At 40.7% G+C, this 19,007-nt stretch overlaps 1 protein-coding gene across 1 annotated transcript in view; it reads left to right on the top strand.

Annotated features, from left to right (window-relative positions):
* Window positions 1–2,976: 2,976 nt before the first annotated feature.
* galnt16 (UDP-N-acetyl-alpha-D-galactosamine:polypeptide N-acetylgalactosaminyltransferase 16) overlaps window positions 2,977–19,007 on the top strand; it is a 44,266-nt gene continuing 28,235 nt past the window's right edge. Inside the window, exons 1-4 of the mRNA XM_014989101.2 lie at window positions 2,977–3,409; window positions 13,746–13,927; window positions 16,193–16,291; window positions 16,399–16,466. Of these exons, the coding sequence (XP_014844587.1) occupies window positions 3,209–3,409; window positions 13,746–13,927; window positions 16,193–16,291; window positions 16,399–16,466 (550 nt within the window). The 5' untranslated portion in view covers window positions 2,977–3,208. The remainder of the gene's footprint in view (window positions 3,410–13,745; window positions 13,928–16,192; window positions 16,292–16,398; window positions 16,467–19,007) is intronic.

Here is a 19,007-nt window from a genome sequence, read left to right on the forward strand (position 1 = left end):
TATTTCAGAGATTGTAGTGTTAACGGTTCTCTTTTTTGTTATTTTAGTCACAGTGTTTAATTTTCTCAGAGAGCTGGAAGCTTTTAATTAAAATGCATAATTTAAAACGCACAAGCGGAATAATGAGGAGCAACACATCCGCAGAAGGAAAGGCGAAGATTATATTTAGATTCCGGGCTGATGGATTAACGGCTCGTAAACCAGGATGACGGTTTTTGCCTTGCTTTTGTCCCCAGATAATTTGGTGTTTATTTCAGAAATAAAAGACATAATTTAAATAAAATTCAGTGGATCTGCCTGTAAGTTAAAGGAAAGGTGTAGTTAAAATCTTCCTCCCTTAGCACAGTTTCTCTGGTTTCCCAGCCCGGCTCCTTAAGGCTCACTGGCCTACATGCTTCAGATGTTTCCCTGCTTTAGCACACCTGACTCCAGGTGATGGCTGATTAACAGGCTTTTGCTGAAGTGCAATCATGTGAATCAGGCGTGTTAAAGCAGGGAAACATCTAAAACAGGGGTGGGCAATCCTGGTCCATCGAGGGCCGGTGTCCTGCAACTCGTAGACATTTCCCTGGTCCAACACACTTGAATCCAACAGCTGAATCACCTCCTAAGTGCAGTCAGGTTCTCCAGAGTCCTGCTAACGACTTCATTATTTGACTCAGGTGTGTTGAAGTAGAGACACATTTAAAAGTTGCAGGAGACGGGCCCTGGAGGCCTGGAGTTGCTCACCCCTGATCTAAAACATGTTGAGCACCAGGGGTGACAAACAGATGCTCTCAGATGCTCTACATTTAGGTCCGAAGGCTGAGAGGTTCGTCTGTGTTGATTTAGTGATATGTTCAGGTCGTTATCCTGTTGAAAACCTCATCAGAGCTCACTTTAAATGTCATTTTGTTACAAAATGACATAATGATGCCGTGCTCTCTAGCTACTCTGTCTCTTGAAGAAGCTCCTCTTTCTGAAAGCCTGCCCTCAGGAAGGCTTTCATTTCCACCAGGTGTTTGCTGATTGCTGCCGACTAGTCTGAAGGAGCTGAGAGACGGAAGCTTGGAAACTACAGATCAGAAGAGGAGCTGCGTCTCAAAGGCGGGGCTAGGTCCACCCAGGTGTTTTCCACAGATGAATAGTTGCCACGGGAGATTAAACGATTTCTCAAACATGCATGAAAGAATCAAATCAACACTCCAGGTATGTTTTTGATGAGGGAATAACGTTACAACATGATGTAAAGCTCAAAAAGTTGATTTTACATGATACTACCCCTTCAACAGTGCATGAGGTGAATTTTCACACCAGTCCCACCTCGACGTTTAGAGTTGAAAAACTTAATCTTGGTCTCATCTGACTGGATCACAGATTTACAGCGATAAGTGTACTAAACTCCACATGTTTACGTTTGTAATGGTAGAATAGAACAGGATTTTTTTTTTCTCGCTTTACTTCCAAAGCCAACTGGTTGGGAGTGTACAGTAGGAAGCATCTGAATGGTTGCCATGGACACACATGGCAACCATTGTGGATATGCTTTGCTGACACTGAGATCCTGAGATTTTTTTTTTTTACTTCCTCTACCACAGAGCTGACTGTGCTGACAAAATTAAAGCAGGTCCTCTGTTAGACATATTTCAGTTGTTAGCTAGCTGTAACAATAGTTGTCCAACTTGTGAGTTTTCACTAAATAAACGTACTTCAACTGAAAGTTGGACTCTCAGTGTGAGACTACTGTAATAAATACAGTTGATGTGCATTTAGTTTGAGCCTTTAAGGCATTTTACTGGTTACATCAGTAAAGATGCCTAGCTAGCTTTCAGTGGCCTTGATAAAAAAACAACAAATACAAACACTTTTTATCTGTAAATGTGTCACGCTAATTAAAGTGAATATGATGGATGTTTTTTGGTTTTTTTTACCATTTTACAAGAGTTTACAAAATAAAGGTAAGTACATTTACTTGAACCTGAACATTAATTTACCTTAGAATAAAGGTGTTTGAAATCAAAATAAAATAGAAAATAACATCTTTCAATTGAAATAACCTAAATAATAAACATAAATATATGTCATTAGAATTGGATGTGAAAAACCAACACAAGTGGCATACAATTAAAATTAGACATTATTCAAAGCAGTTTTGTGCAAATAAAAAACTGAAAAGTGTGGTGCAGCCCCATCTTTCTCTGAGCGCAGCCATTTGCCTTCAGAAATTGCCTGATGACTGCTAATGATATGAAGCCCACCAGTGACTGAGCACAACTGTAAAGCTAAAAGACAAGTCAGTCCACCTAAAGTCAGACATTTTGAGATTAATCTCAGAAATTTTCTAGGATTTTTTTATTATTTTTATTTTCTTAGGGGATGGGGAGGTTGTTGTTTGATTTTTACTTTAGAAACTCAAACATTTTTACATTTTTTTCCCTACAAAATCTCAGAAATTAATCTCAGATTTTTATTTATTTTTTTTTTTTGGTGGCAATGGACTCAAATAATGATTGGTCTGTTCTCATCTGTGCATTGACTCTCTATTTGTGTTTTGGCTCCACAGTGTAACCAAAACGGTTAACACGATTTATCGCTCCTGGTGCGTGATTGATAGAAAAAAGTTCATTTTATGATTAATCTCGGGAATTTTCTAGAAAAAAAACTTGGAATTTTAAAAAAATATATCATTAGGCGAAAATTTACCAAATTTTTCAGAGTTTTTCAGAACATTTTGAGATTAATCTAAAATTTTCAGAGTTTTTGGGCGGTAATGTACTCTGCCCCCCCGCCCCACACACACGCACCTTTTTTTTTCTCCATCTACCATGGCCGATTCATGTCTCCGTCGTGAATCGGAGACAAAGCAGGCGGTTTCGCTTGTACGACTTTTCCCCCGATAAAGAAGAGAAGAGGAGCAGACATCCTCCCCTTTATTGTTGTAGCCCGTGGCAGTGCGCGCGCGACAGTGTTGCGTGTCTACAGGAGGGGTGTGTGCGCGTGAGGTGGGGGCGGGGGGAACGGCTCGGCGCTAGGACCGTGCGCTCCAGTCGGTGCGCAAATCCCAGCAGAGAGGCAGCGTCTCCGGCAGTCAGGAGCGACAGAGGCAGAGGCTGCGCGTCTCCTCTGCAGGTTCAACCCATCACCGGCGGGGGCGGCGGGCTGCACCTTCTGCCAGGCGGACCTGAACCAGCCGCGGGCTCGCCTCCGGTGCCCTCCTTATGGGCTCACCATGCGCAGGATACGGGCCAACGCCATCGCCATACTGACCGTCGCCTGGATCCTCGGCACGTTTTATTACCTGTGGCAGGACAGCAAGCCCGCGTCGACGCCGTCGTCGTCCGCGTCGCAGGCTCGCGGCAGGGGCCACGGGCAGAAGCTGGTCCCCGGTCGGCTGGAGATCCACCGGGACGACAGGACCATCCCGCTGATTGTGAGTGAACGCGGCTCAGAGAGAGGAGGGGAGGAGGGGTCCGTGTAATAAAACGATGAGGAACGGCGCTGTGGCTGGAGGCGACGGGCTGCAGGGGAGTGTGTGCTGCATGTTGATGTGCATGTGTGTGTGTGAGAGAGAGAGAAACTTGGACTGATGGTGTGGCTCTCAGCAGGAATAATGCTCAGCTCGGTTGGCGTGTATGTGGAGCAGGAACGGCGTCCTCCTCCAGTGCAGACATGTCTTTGTTCCAGAGGCTGCCCGGCGCTTTCTGCGGCTTCTTTCTCTCCCGCTTGTTCGCCAGCCGCGGAGCGCGACGGAGGAGCCCCCGGGACCCGCTGCCCCAAGAACCTCGCTCCTAAGCCCAATGCGTCACGAGCAAATGGCTGGTAAACAAATCGCCCTGGGAACTTTCCCCAGACACCTCCAGAAAGTTTTATGCGGGGTGCACAGATGGGGCCCACTAATGATCTTGGTCGGACACTAAAAAAACCCCAGAAACCAAGAACAGGATGTCAGGAGGTTATTGTTTAAAATCGGAGTCATTATTAGGGCTGGAACTAACCAATATTTTATGAATCGATCATTGCGACGATTAATCGGATTGAAAAATTGCCCCATTTTGCAGATTTTTCTTTCAACCACTTAAGCTTATTTTATGCAATATTAGAAATACATCAAAATAACAAATAACTCAGTTCATTTGTTTAAATAAGAAAATACACACCTTGTCACCTAAAATGCAAGAACAGGATTCCTTTAGTTTGATCTTTTGTAGCAACAAATGCGTAAACAACTGAACATCATTTTAAGGGAAGGAGGAAACTCTTATTTTAACAATTGATTATTCTGACAATCAGATGTAAAAATTGGCACATTCTGCAGATTTTAAATTAGACGAAGAAATTATTCAATTCCTTTTTTAAAATACAAAAAGAAACATTTTTTAATTAGACAGGAAAAGGTGCTTCATATGATCAATTTTTTAAATTTTACTGTATTTTACAGAATTTGAACCAATCAAAGCTAAACCAAAGCCACTTGAGGAGTTATGGGTGTAAAACATATTTACAGACACAAATATACTTTTTTGCTTCTGATGCAAAATTCATGTATTTTTTATTTTTGCACAGTTTTTCCTTTATTACTGCTTTTTGAGTCTATATAATCCAGTTAACGATTAATTGGCAATTCTTTAAATAATCAATTAATCACGATTCATCGTTTCAGCCCTACAGTGTTGGCATGAGAAATTATTTGAAGGCGGGGTCAAAGGTGAGAAGAAGGCGTTCAAACAGGGCCTCTAGAAATAAATGCAACAGACTTCAGGTCGTTAGCTGGTTGACGAAGAGCCAACTAGGTAACGATAGTTTGTCATAAACTGTGAGGTTAGAGCCTCTCTGTGTTGAAATGCTGGTGTCCAGTTTGCAGCCACAGACTCTCCCTGGACTCTGAGGTTCTGCCAGCTCACATTAGACTGTGTGGTCCAGCAGGCACTCTGCTGCATTCGGCGTAAAGAGATACAAGCCTGTTTAGAGCTGCAACAAGAAACTCGGAGTAATTTTGTAATAAAATATCCACCTGTTTATCTCGCCCACCATTCAGAATTCTAAATACGAACATGGTTTAGGTACACACAGAGTTCCTCCATGTCCCCCTCCCCGTCTGCTCCCGTTTGCTTTTTTGCATCAGAGTTTGAATACGTGAGCCGAGGTTGCCGCGGCGAGTCGGAGGATGCACAAAGAAATCTCCCTCGTCCCTCCAGCGGACTTTCCGAAGCTCGTGCCGTACTCTGGCAGTCGGGTATCGATCCTTATCAGATCGTTCTTTGACCTGAAAGTGAAGCTCCCTCTTTTGTAATTGCTGTTTTTCCTGTGAGTGGGGTCGTTGGCCTGTCATCAGACTGAGACGTCGCTGCTGTTTGTTTTGGTAATCTGACCTGACGCCTGCCCGCTGCCAGCTCTGGCCTGCTCTCTGGAGCAGAGCGGAGGCCTGCTGGGTGGCTCTGTCATAATTGATTCCTGGTTTTGTTTGTGTATTTTTAAACTGATGCTTCCCTCTTCCTCTCTCTCTGCACGCTGGTGGTCCTGGTGGCGCCTTGTAAAAGTGGAAAACATTTTTCACGATTTCTTACGTTCCAACCTAAAACTTCATCGCATTCTATAGGACTAAAGTAGGGCAGCAACGTGTCACAATAAGTGTTTCATATCAGTCGATACCAATAATTATTGATTCGTTTTTTGTTAGAAATATCTGAAATTCTGTCAAACTGGTGACCTTTACTTTCCTTTTACCCACAGTTTTCACTCTCCGCTGTTTTTAAAAAATATATTTTTAAGCTGTCATGAGGCATGATGGCGAAACTTGAAACTGCTGCTGCACGTTACTCTTCATGTTGCCAGGTAACCAAAGAATGAACGAGTTACTCGATGCCACCCAAAGCATTTCCCCTGCCTGCATCTCCCAGAGTGCTGTGCGGTTCTGGATCAAAGTTCAGTGAAATTATCGAACATTTCTGTCGAACGGATTTTCTATTGATATCGATCACATGTCTATCGCAGTATATATTACTGCTTAATTACCCATCCCTACCTGCAACTAATCATTTTTTACAGTAATCAACTATTTGATCAATTATCCTGACAATTGATCGGATAAAATTGGGCACATTTTGCAGATTTTTCATTTAATCACTTAAGTCTTTTTTTTTTTTTTTTTTTTTTTTTTTTTTTAAATACAGCATCAGGAACATGTATAAGAAGTAATTTGGTTACATGAGATAATTTTAGCCAACAAGCAGAACTCTAAACACACACACTGTCGTCCACAGTGAGACGGGGCGGTGGCAGCATCAGGCTGTGGGAAAGCTCTCTGATCCATATGGTTGGAGCCAAATATGGCGAAACCTGTAAAAAGAACCCTAAAAATAATATCAGAACTGCCACGTTCTGGGTTTAATTAATGCATATTTGTGTGTTGGAACGGCCCAGATGTAAAGTCAACTCAGAGAACAACGCAAGACTTGAAAACTGATGTTCACTGATGGTCGATATTCGATCTGATTGAACCATTTTGCAAAAAAAAAAAAAAAAAGGGGGCAAAATTTACCTGCTTGACTCTCAAAGCAGGTAAAAACATCCTGAAACAAAAAAACACCTGAAACTATAAAATAAATAAATAAAATACTTACTCCATTTTTGTATGAGGGCAACTTTGCCCTCATATAAACTCTTCAGGTTTCATAAGCATCACAATAATGGAACATGTAGTTAATCCCGGCTCAGACTTTGCTAACAGCACATTTAACCCAGTTCTGTCAATAAGTTTTTACACAGTCACATGCCAACTGGAAAAATAACACAACTTCTTGCTTAACGTATCAGTGTAACTGCTGCTCATAACCCAGCGGCCTCATCCGATCCGACGCTCAGGAATGCGTGTGGAATATTAGATTGAAACCTGAGGAGCCTGAACCTTACTGACACACATGAGGCATATGGCAGCGGCGACATCGTCTGAGGCCCGAGACCCGAAGGCGAGCCGAGGTCAGATGTTTGCGACGTGCCCGGTGTTAACAACCAGGCGACAGATGTGCAGGTCAGCGAGGCCGGTGATTACGGGGAATGCTGCAAAATTTAATCAGAGGAAGTTCACGTGCAACGCGTTACTCTAAGCTGAAGCACGGCTTTGGGGAAATTACGAGGAAAGAGGGGGAGGAAAGCGGAGCCAGCTTTCACAAATTGATATTACCTGTAACGAATGCAGCTAATGAACATGCTGAAGAGAGGGGAAGAAAGGCCAAGTAGAGCTGCATTGCACTGCAGTGGACATTAATCCTCTGCACATTTTTCACATTGCAAAACAACAACAAAAAAGGTAAAGTTTTGTGTGTTTACTGGGATTTGACGTAATACGACCTCAAATCCCAGTAACCTCACATCAACATTTAGCTACTTTTATAAACTCTGGAGGAGTTATTACTTTAGACCAACATTTAGTTTTATACATCTAATATCAGAGTGAGACCTGGAGAAACTCCTGTTAGTTTACAAATGTAGAGCAAACTTGGAAAAGTACCGTCTACTTTATAGAATCAAACATGGAGAACCAACATTTAGAAATCTAGAACTCGACCCAGAATGACTGAAACCAACGTTTAGTTTTATACCTCACCAATTTTACCAAACATGGGGAACCAACATCTGCTAATCCAGAGAAACCACTGCTGGTTTATATGGACGACTTATTCCTATTAAACATGGGGAACCAATATGTAGTTTTACCTTTTTGTTTTTCTTTTGTGTTTGTTGCTTTGCTTGTATTTCCTTCTAATTCATGTAAATCACTTTGAACTGCCTTGTTATTGAAAATGTGCTATATAAATAAAATTACCATACCTTACCTAATAGACCAGCACAATGTACATAATTGGAATGACATGGTTTTCTGACCTTATTAAGAAGAACTAAAAAAACAAACTAATTGGCTTTTCTGTTGTTTTTTTGAAGGATTTATACAGAATCAGTCTGTATGTGTTTCAGCTGCACTCTAAAAATGGTGCAATCATTGAGTTTTAAAAAACCTGGCCTGCTGATTCCGACTTTGTCCAATACCGATTGGTTTTTCTGAAAAGTCGCTCAACACAGCAACAAATTTGCTTAGTTGGCAACGGTGGGGTGACGACTGGTCACATGTGGAGACATGACCTGGACAGCGGCTGATTTTCAGACCTTGGTGGAATCACAGTAAGATTTGTGGATAATATCAGGTTAACATGTACTAAGTGTTGGCCGAATGAATCAAATGTAAGAAATTGTGCACCTCAAGTTGCGGCATTTTGAACACAGAGCTGACTGGGCTAACAGCAGAGCCTCGGTCCAATCATGAAGGATTTCTTGGAAGTTTCAGTTTAATTCTGCCATTAAAATCTCCATGCATCCGTTGTCTGTAGCCGCTCATCCTTGTTGCGTGATTCAGGAACTGGTTCCCATCTCCAGTGGTCATCGGACGAAAAGCCGTTCATTCCCTGGACTGATCAATCAGTCAAATCAATCAAAGGACAACCCTTTATTAACAGAAAGCCTAAACTAGGGGTGGGCTTTTATCATATAGTTTATCATTTATCTTGATCATGACATTTTCAATTTATTGTTGTCACAATAAACTCCAGTTAACGGCGTTTCTAAAACCCATAATCTGTCCGTGTTGACGTTATTGTTATTCTTGCTCGTTTCTCCACCGTTTGTTCCAAGAAAGCATCAATAAATGTGAAAATATGATAAAGTGCAGTTACAGTTTACATTTTGAAAATACAAATCTCACTTTTTTCTACGTGACTGGTGATCGTCACATCGTCACATTTGGGAATGTTTTTCAAGAGCAGTATTTGTGTTTGTGGGGTTGAAATCGCAGTCATACAGTTAGCTAAAGAAAAGTAATAAATAGTTTCTATCATCACTCTTGTTATTGCAATAATCCCATAAAACGCTGTGATACAACTCAGATATAAATTTTCTGACTATAGCAGAAAATTAGCATTAAGTTGGCTGTAAGGGAACAACGTAATGTCGCAGTGTCAGTTCAGTTTTCTAAGTGACCTGCGACAGAATTATCTCCTACTTGCTGCGTTTTCACAAACGTCAGTAGAATACAACTTGAAACTAATTAAAAGATAAAGAATACAGTCTGAATATTTTCAGTGTCCTCCCGTCTGGCACAGATATGAAAAATGAAAACTAAACCCACCGTAGCGAGATAATCTGATGGACTATCTGGAATCCTCCGAGTGTCTTTTGGAGAAACCTGCTCATCTTCCAGACAAAGCTCATCCTTAATTCACGACACTGAGCCTCAAAAGGGCTACTGTTTCTTTTTTTTCTGTCATCTGCCTTCAGTTTTAGAACTGTTTTTTAAGGCAGATAAAGAAAGAGAGCAAATGTTTGAATAATACATGCTTCATATCACTAGCTTCTGTGATTAGCTTTGGAAGTGAAACTTGTTTGTTCAGGTTCTGGTCTAAAGAGCATCGATGAGCAGATTAACAGCTGATCGTTTTTACAATTTCTCTTTCTATCTGAACAGCTGGAAAAAAAACCCAGACATTAAAAAAAAATACTTTTGCCTTTCCAGTTTTTGAAAGGAACAAACATCAGGTCATACATTGTTGGACATTTTGTAGGGGCAGTATTATGTAAAATCAACTTATTTCTAGCTTTACATCATGTATTAATATGTTATTTCCTAATCAAAAACATTGTTTTGATTCTTTCATGTATATTTGGGAAATCCTTTAATCTCCCATGGCAACCATTCAGCTTTGTAAAACACTTGTGCACTCACAGTTGCAGTTTCCAAGCCGAGCTTTCGCGTTACAAATCGCTCCTCTCCTTCAACTCCCCGTCACTCGGCTCCTTCAGACTAGCCAGCAGCAATTAGCAAACGACTGGTGGAGCTGAGCATCTGCTGAGCTTGTTATACGAGCCTCTTCTCAGTGCGGAGTTTCAGAAAGAAACTCCGCTTTCTTAAAGAGACAGAGGCCCAGTTTCAATGCATTGATCGCAAAGTCATGTTTCCTTTAAGCCACGTTTGATATATGCAGCAATTGAATAACAACTGAAGGTGACATAATTATTTGATTGAGCTATAAAATGATACTAAGTGACTGGAAACCACATAATACTGTCTGTCGATGTTTTCTGCTTACCTTGTGTCCATGTGATGTTCCTTATCCACCATGTGCTAATTGGCATGCAGTTTGGGAATGTTCTACAACAACCATGTGACAATTCAAGGTTGGTACAGGTTGGTGTTGGTACAAGTTTTTTACAGACTCAGCTCATACCCCCTTTGCGATGTTTCCAACCGGCTGTGCTTAATTTTTTACGCTCTTTGGGGACACTTTGTACTCGCCGTGCATCGGTTTGTTCCGTTCTGCCGTTGTGTCCTTGGGCAAATTCCTCTTCCACAACATTCATCAATTTTTACCTGCTTTAGGAATCTTTTGTGCCAAAGACGTATCCGTTCGTACCCACCTCAAGGCATTTCTAATCGACAACGCCTCAGTTCGCTCCTGGTTTGTTCGGGTATTTCCAGCCGTGGTTCGCTTTGTTACCCTCCTTGGGGAAGCTTTGTATCGGCCGTGCGCCGATTCTCTCTTGCTTCGGACACGCATAAATTCGTACCAACCATGTGCCGATTTGCACCTGTTTAGACAACATTTTATACATGTTATAGTCATTAAAGATGGATTTAATTTGCAAAAATAAAAAAGTGCAGTTAACCACAAATTCTGATCTGTGCATCTTTTTTTTGTTGTTGTTTTTACTCCAGTTTTTGTTGATTTATGTTAATGGCAGACATGTTACAACTTCAGGTTTTGTTTGGTGGGAAAAATGAAATCTGACTTCAGTCGGCGTAGACTTTCTCGACTTTCCAGTACAAGTGGAAAACAGCTACAGTTTCACCAGAAGAGTTGATTGTATAAATGTGGGCTGAACGGAAAGCAGCACATGGACGTCCTTCTCACTTTCTCACTCAACAGAATGTTCTGAAAATATGTTCACTGGAATGCATGAAGTCCTAAAGTGTGGCAGCAAAAAAAAAATAAAAAATTAAAAAAGGACAAGTAATAATAAATAGAGAGGCATGAAAAAAAATTTAAAATGTGAAAAACGAAGGACTAAAGGAGCTGATTTTTTTTGTTTAGCTTAGTTAATTGGGATAACAAAGCTCTAAACTATTTATTTATGTTTGAGAGCACTACCTCATGTTTGGCTAAAACAGGTTTGTATTGTTTCAGTCGTATTGTTTATAGTTTTTCAACAGAATAAGATTGAACAATTTAAGTTGTATTGTGACCATTTAACACCCGACAGCAGCTGAGTTTCTATTAACTACGAATATAAATTAGCTTAATGGAAACAGGCTCATTTTGAAAAGAAAAAAAAAACTCAAATTTTTGACTTAAAAGTTTGTCAGGTGTTTTCTCAGACGTTATCGAAACACTTTTGTCACATCACACGAGTCACGTGATAAACAGCCGGATGCTACTACAGGCGGAAACCACAAAGAAGAAGACACAGGAAGTGTTAGCAGGATGACGGTTTGTTTTTGTTTCTGTCGGACAGAGTGCAGCCGGTTCCACTGCAGCTCTCACAGAATCACACAGTTCATGAAAAGTTTTGTAATTCCAACGTGTTGAATCCATAATTCTTCTGTAAAATCGCAGACTACAATTTTCACAAAATGTAGGCGGGGCTTGTCGCTCCTACGCCTGACTAAAACGCTTACATCTCCTCTGATTGGACGATGACGCTAGCGCCATGGCTGAATTACGAATACATTTCATGATTACGTCCATCGCTGCCATGATTTCTAATAACTTATCACGTGAACTAATGTATTTATGTGTGATTTTAATCTAATTTCTTATTTAATGGAAACATCACAATTACAAAATTGTGTTTTTTAGACATTAGCAGAATATCGACAGAGATGTGTGCACATCCATAGTGGAAACACTTCAAAACCCTATATCAGCCAAAATCAGAATCGCCAAGTCAGGTTTTTTAGATATCAGTTATTGTACAGAATACTGCAATCGGTTCGGCCTCAGTAAACACAGTAAGTGTCCAGCAGCCACTAGTAGGTCTATATTCACACAGCCTCTGCTGATCATATAAACATTAATTTCTAGCAACCTGCAAGTCTAATAATGTCACTGTCAACTGTTCACTTGCCTCCAGCTCAGTCTTTTTTATTTTTCTTGCTCTTTTGGGGTCACGCTGCTTCCCTGGGGAGGCTGGAAATGAGGTCAGTCTCACCTCAGCCTGTTCAGGAGCTTTTCTTAACCCCCTCCAGTCGAACTGAAGCAGCAGGCTGGATCCCTCTGCGTGTCCGTCATTCATCTGAACCTCTTTGACGAGGGCGTTTCTCGTCTTCCTTTAAGGATCCATCAGCTGGAAAAGCTCCTTCAGGGGGAAAATCCATTTATTACCAAGAATTTATGGACTGTATTCTGATCTGACGGGGACTCGGATCGTTCTGCCTGGTTAGAATCGACGCGGCCACCCTAATGGGAGGCTAACATTTACATTTTTGGCTGATGATGGTATTCATAATGAATTAAAAGTCAACCGGATTGATTTATTTGTTGGCATCTCGCATGGAGACGGTGCGCATAAATAATCATAGCTGCAAATGTGCCAGGAGTTTGCCAAGAGGCTGCGTTTGTCCTCACTTCCTGGGAGAACTTCAGCAAAGTCACCCAGAAGAAACGACAAACATGTTTTGATGAGAAAAGTTCTGACGCTGAGGGACAGCGCTGTTGACGCTTTTTCTTTTCTTTTTTTTTTTTTAATTTGCCCTCCAGGATGGGTGACTTCAAAATAAACCGCAGGAAGAGCAGAGATTCAAAGTCCAAATAAATAGAAGCTGTAAAACAAGATGGTAGACACTGGACGCGATGAAAGCACTCTGAACTATTTAAAATCAAGAGTGGGAAACATCCACTCTTTTGGATGTTTCAGAGATTTAAAATTGTTTAAATCTTTGAAACAGAAAACGTGATTAATCGATAGTATCGATTACATTTCCCACCTGAGCTATGGATCTCTGCAGCTCTTCCAGATTATCTAGGTTGCTTCTCTGATTGATTCTTCAGGTTGTGTTTTCACTAATGCTGTCAATTAATTAAAAAATTTAATCACATTAATCACATTCTAGCTTAGTGATTAATCACTACACTTAACGTAGTAAGCCTGAAATGTAAAAATGAATGCTTTCAAAAAATGTTTAAGCTAATGCTACTTTGATGAAAGTTTGGACCAAACCCAGGTTGTTTTTCTTACTGTGAAATTTGCTCCTTTTGTTGTTGAACCTTTTGTTGCCGTCTGCTGTTGCTCTTCATGTGTCGAATTCATGACATACTGCTGTGAAGGAGGTAACCCTCCGGTTGAGAGAGGCTTTCAGGTCAAAATGATTTGAATTATGTAATATTAACGCCTTACACTTTTCAGATTAGTCGCATGCGGTAACGTTTTCACCCCGAACTCATACTGAGTTTAGTCAATAGTCTATGGACTCTAGTTCCTTCTGAAGGCAGTCGGTTGAACTGAACAAATGCGTGCCACACTTTTCAGATTTTTATTTCTGAAAACTGTAGATGTGAGTCCTTCCTCTTCGTAGTTTTACACTACTGTGTGCTGGTTTATCACACATAATCCCAAAAAAATACACTGTGGCTTGCGTTTGTAGCAAACTATGAACAGCTATAGGAGTACTGCCTCCGCTCTCCATCGTCTGTGCGCTCATGAACTCCGTTTTGCCTCTTGTGCAGGTGACTCAGCCGCCCCGAGGCGAGCAGCAGAGCCAGCTGCTGGGCGGATTCGACGAGAAGACTTACCTGGCCGCCAAGCAGCTCAAACCAGGGGACGACCCGTACAGGGAGCATGCCTTTAATCTGCAGGAGAGTGACCGCCTGGGCAGCGAGCGAGCCATCCGAGACACGAGACACTACAGGTGAGTGTCGCAGCGGCTGAAGTTTGATCCCCATCATTTGTGGTGCAGCAGTGATGACAGAAAAAGTGACAATAAAAGCGATAGCTTTTTTGGGGGGGGGTTGACTGAAAGTGTTTAGGGTTAGAGTTATTTCCACTCAGTGACATGAATGAATATGGATAGCTAGCTACACTACAAGGAGCACGCCACACATTTCAGATTTGTATTTGTAAAAACCATGTCATTGTCCTTCTACTTCACCGTTATGCACTCTCTTGATATTCAGCTATGACATAAGTACTAATAAGATACGCTGAATAATATGTTATAAAGTGACAAAGCTGGGAAAAGTAAAAAAACTTTTGAACACTTTTGCAAGGCAGTGTAAGCCACATGTTGGAGGCGTATGATAGCAGTTCACTGGCGTTAGCCTGACGGCTAGCTGAATCCAAACATCTACCCATTAGCTAAGGAAGGTGTAAGGAAAGCTCTCTGATTGGCTAATCGTCTCTCTGAGCTGTTTACGGCGAGCCTGACAGGAGAAACTGGACCCACAGTAGCTTAAATTAATGACTCACTTATTCCAAGACATTCAGCCTGATGTATGCCTTTGAGCAACGCGCCGGATCTCTGTGGTTGTTTTTGCTGGACTTAATGGGCCTGGAAGTTTTCTCCGTTTATCTGGCAGCACACCTAATTTCTCAAACATTCTTTCTGTTCTGTGAACAATTTGCACTCGATTTCGGTTGGGCGTGTTTATCGTTTTTTTCCGTGTCGAGTTATAGTTGGGCGTCTTGCCCCGTTCCAGGTCCCCGCCCGGATTTTTAACAACCGAATAAAAATCGTCCGCCGTAATCTCGCTAAGAATCGCAACAATTACGGTTCAGTGGAGGGTCAGAGGAATCGATTTGAGTCATTTCTGAGCAAATGGTTCTGTTTGGTGAAATGTCAGCCCTCTCTGTGAATAAACAGGATGTTTTCGGGGCGGCTTGACACTTAAAGGAACAGATTGTTTACAATAATTATAGGATTTTTTTAGATTGCCATCTTTACTAAGATTTTCTAAGTTTTTTTTTGTAGTTCCTACAAAAAGTTGTAGGAACTATGTGGGGGGAAAAAAATAGAAAACCCTTTGCCAGTTGCTTTCCTGGCATCTTTTCTCTTTTGCATTCTGTTTTTCACGCACACCAGAACCAGACTTTTTTATATATACATTGAATTTATAACATAATTTTTTATTATTATTATTTTACTTCAAATGTGCTAGCAAAAATTCACCTTTAAAATTTCACCCGCATCAAAATTTTCTTGCACAGGTGATGACCCAATCATCAAGCAGTTAGCTGGTTAGCTAGCGCAGCTAACTGTTAAGAGACACACATCTGGCCCCGCCCAACACACTGGGGTCACATGATCAAACAGCGTAATCTGATTGGCTGAAAGCTGCTCCACTCCATCTAGTGCTGACTGCTAATTTTTTACAGGTGAAATGTTGAAGCCAAGAAGGAAATTTAAAGTACAGATACATAATTACACAAAATAAAAAATTCAGCGTTATAAATTCAATGTCTAAAAAAAAAAAATCTGATTCTCATGAGGCTGTAAAAGGAAAGCAAGCTTAAGCTGTTCTGTACTGAAGAAATTGTTTTAGTTTTTTATTGGTTTAATACAACACTAATTCTCAGTTACAGAAATGTTGATTGGTGAAAATGTTTACATTCTTGTGATTTTCTGAAAAGAATAAAACTCATACCTTCGTATAATTGTTTATTCAGGTTTTCTTACCCTAATCACAGAAGCATGACCTTCACTCCTCACCAGCCTATAACTTCCCCATTCAACCCTAAATTAAAACACAGCTGATACTAAAGACCTCATAAACATTTAGACACATTTCAAAGGTGCTAATTGAGCTTCCAGCTAATTAATTAAGGTCATGCTCCATATGTAATTGATAACAGGTTTAACATAATGAGTAAAAAGATGCTTCTTTTGGTGTAAAGGTTTTGAAAAAGTTAAATATTTTAGCTTTGTGTCTTCTGACTTGAACTTGAATATCCGAGTGTCGGAAACAAGAGAGGAAAGCGGTTCCAAACCTGTGTGATTGTTGCTGGGCAACTGGATATTTTCATGTCACTAATGGCAACAATGAGGCCACTTCTGCTAATCACAGCTGGCTGAGACTCTGCTCAATATGCGTCTGCTTTCTGACTGCATGGGAAGCAAATCGCAGGCGGCCGACTGAGCGCACAGATCTAATTTCTTCTTTTCATTTTGCCGTTGTAGATGCGCATCTCTGACCTACGACGCCGAGCTTCCCTCCACGAGCATCATCATCACCTTCCACAACGAAGCTCGCTCCACTCTGCTTCGCACCATCAAAAGGTAATGAGGCCGAACTCAAACACCCCCCAACCCGCCGTGTACGACTGGTGCGGCGACACAAGCCTGGTGTTTTCACTTTGACCTCACTTCTCTTTGTTCTGTTTCAGTGTCCTGATGCGAAGCCCCCCGTCTCTCATTCAGGAAATAATCCTCATAGACGACTTTAGCACTGACCGTAAGCTTTTTGTCATTGTTGTTGTTGCTACTACAAGGGACTCACTGCTCAACTTTTTTCACTTCTGATACCGATATCTGGGGTTCAGTATCGGCTGATACCGATACGATTTCAGCTTCTCGTTTTCTGAAGCTGAATTATTAGTTACATTTTTTTTCTACATTTTTTATAAAGATTTTAGAGTTTGTTTTTTTTTTTCTAAATTGTCGTGTTTCCATTAAGCAAATTTATTTTTCTGCAAATATATGTCCAATGGATACGCAGCAACTGTTGATGAAATAAACAAACATCTACATATGAGACTTGCTGTAAAATGAATAAGTAGGTTTTGCATTTAGAGGGTGAAAAGTCTTTTTTTTTTTTTTTTTTTTTGCGTTCAGTAGCTCTGTGGAAATAAAGGATAACCACATCTTAGCAATTATTCCCCTTTGACGGCAGTAGGTAGATGAATTACATGAGCTCATGCTTCACACCGTCTGCTGCGTTTTCTGTAATTTCCACCTCATAAATCTTGTGTCTCTGGGAACCGCACGTTGACCTAAATTCCCAATGTGCTCAGACCCACATAAGGACACACTCGAAAGTGCCAGAGCTGGCCAGACATCTAAACATTGGTGTCTCAGCGGATGTAGCAGCAGGAGCACTTTAAGCTCCCTAATGCCGCGATTTATTCTCCCCGTGGGCCTCCGGCCTACCTGCACCCATCATGGACGCACATTGCTCTCCGTATCCAAACCGCCAAAAGACTTCAAAACGTTAAGCCTCCTTCCCTGTTTTTAATTACAATTCCCAGTGTTGGGTATCGCATTAAACACGTTCCTGTAGTCCTTGGTTACAGTTTGAGGCTTTTAGTTTTGCCCCGGTCTGACTTTAAGCCAGTGAGCCTCTTTGAGGCACTCCTTTTTTTTTAAAAATGGGTTTAACTGGAAAGATGGGAAAGCTGAACGTTTCTCTACTTTGAGTTAAAGCAGTTGTGGTGTGGCTGTATCAGGATTAAGCTGCTATAAACTACAGCAACAATCACAATCAGCCTCAATAACTACCAAAGATCAATCAATGATGGTCTCAAAATTAAACCAATGAATTTTTTCCCATTACACTGTATCCCTTAAACTTTTGGGATCTAATAATCTTTTGTTTCTCACTTCAACTTGTCTGATGCAAAAACAATGAGATAGAATATTTTTCGTGGTTTTTATATTACTTTTTTAAGTAGTTTGCATACATTTCCTTCATGTTGGAGGTGAGTGAATAGATCCAAAATATTGATAACATTGATACCAAGACTGTAATGGTATCGCATCGACACTAGAGTGCTAAGATTCGTACTTTAGTTCAGTTTCGTCTTGAAATTTTATTTTATGTTCGTATTGTATTTTCTCAACTCTACCTCAAAACATGTTTTATATTGATTTGCTCTCAGATGATTGTTTTTTTGGAGATTTATTTATGTAGGAAAAATCGACAGAAATCATATTAATGTTATTAAAGTATAAACTGCAAATTCTGCTCTGGTACTGAACTGAATAATTAAAAGGAAACGCCAGAAAACACTTAAAGCTCAGAATTTTTATAGCATCTCAAACTTAAATAAAAATGATCGGTATCTGCGATGCTGGCCCTGTTATTAACTTGGTATTTGAATGTGATCTTAATAAAGTGTTTCTTATTGCCTCATATACCATTTTAATTCATTTTAACTCAACCTTTTAGATGCATGTGAAAATGCATAGTGACGGGTTGGCCCCGTCAAAATACACACTGTGATTCTAAATAACTGTCTCATATTGAAAGTCGAGGTGTGCATCTTTTTCCTGACGATTTGACAGCCATAAAAATCAAACGTTCTCCATGTGACCTTCATTCAGGCTTCAGAGGGTTAATGAGCCCCTCAGTCACCAGAGAGCATCTGAGGTTTTCAGCTCTGGCAGTGAGAGTGTGAGCTTGTTGGTCAATAGATGGGAGCTGGCAGTCAGACAGGCGAAGAAGGTGGCGGAGCGCGACGGTCAGCAGCAGCATTAAGGCCTGTCCCGGCTGAGGGTAATCCCATCAAGGCTCGCCTTAACTATATGCACTTTGTCCTCAGTCAAGGACGCTGATCTTTACTCTGCGTGCAGACAAGCTCATTTGTGTCCAGTTTCACTGGGACAAGAATAGATTGCTCAAAGATTACTTAGTAAAAATAGTAATTTACCAATCAAGCTAGAATATTAAACAGTACGACTACTAGATACTTAGATCAAAGTTGAGAGAGTTGCTGTTGAATTTGACAAGAAACGATTTTTACTCAGATGGGGAAAACCTCATGTTAACTCGGTTGGAGGTAAAATAATTATAAATCTATGAAAATTTGTGGATGGTGTATTCTTACAGGCTACAGGAAGGAGATTTATGATTTATGACCTTGAGGAACAGCGCTAGTAATAGGGAATTATTAAAATAGCACCTAATTTAGTATATAAGTAATAAACAGAACAGATGTTTTGTACAACCTGAATTAAAATTATTGCCTCTCTCTTGAATGCAATCAAAATATTTTTC

The sequence above is a fragment of the Poecilia mexicana genome, unplaced genomic scaffold, assembly GCF_051168715.1.
Source record: "Poecilia mexicana isolate PSO_F unplaced genomic scaffold, ASM5116871v1 scaffold_22, whole genome shotgun sequence".
Taxonomy (NCBI): Eukaryota; Metazoa; Chordata; class Actinopteri; order Cyprinodontiformes; family Poeciliidae; genus Poecilia; species Poecilia mexicana.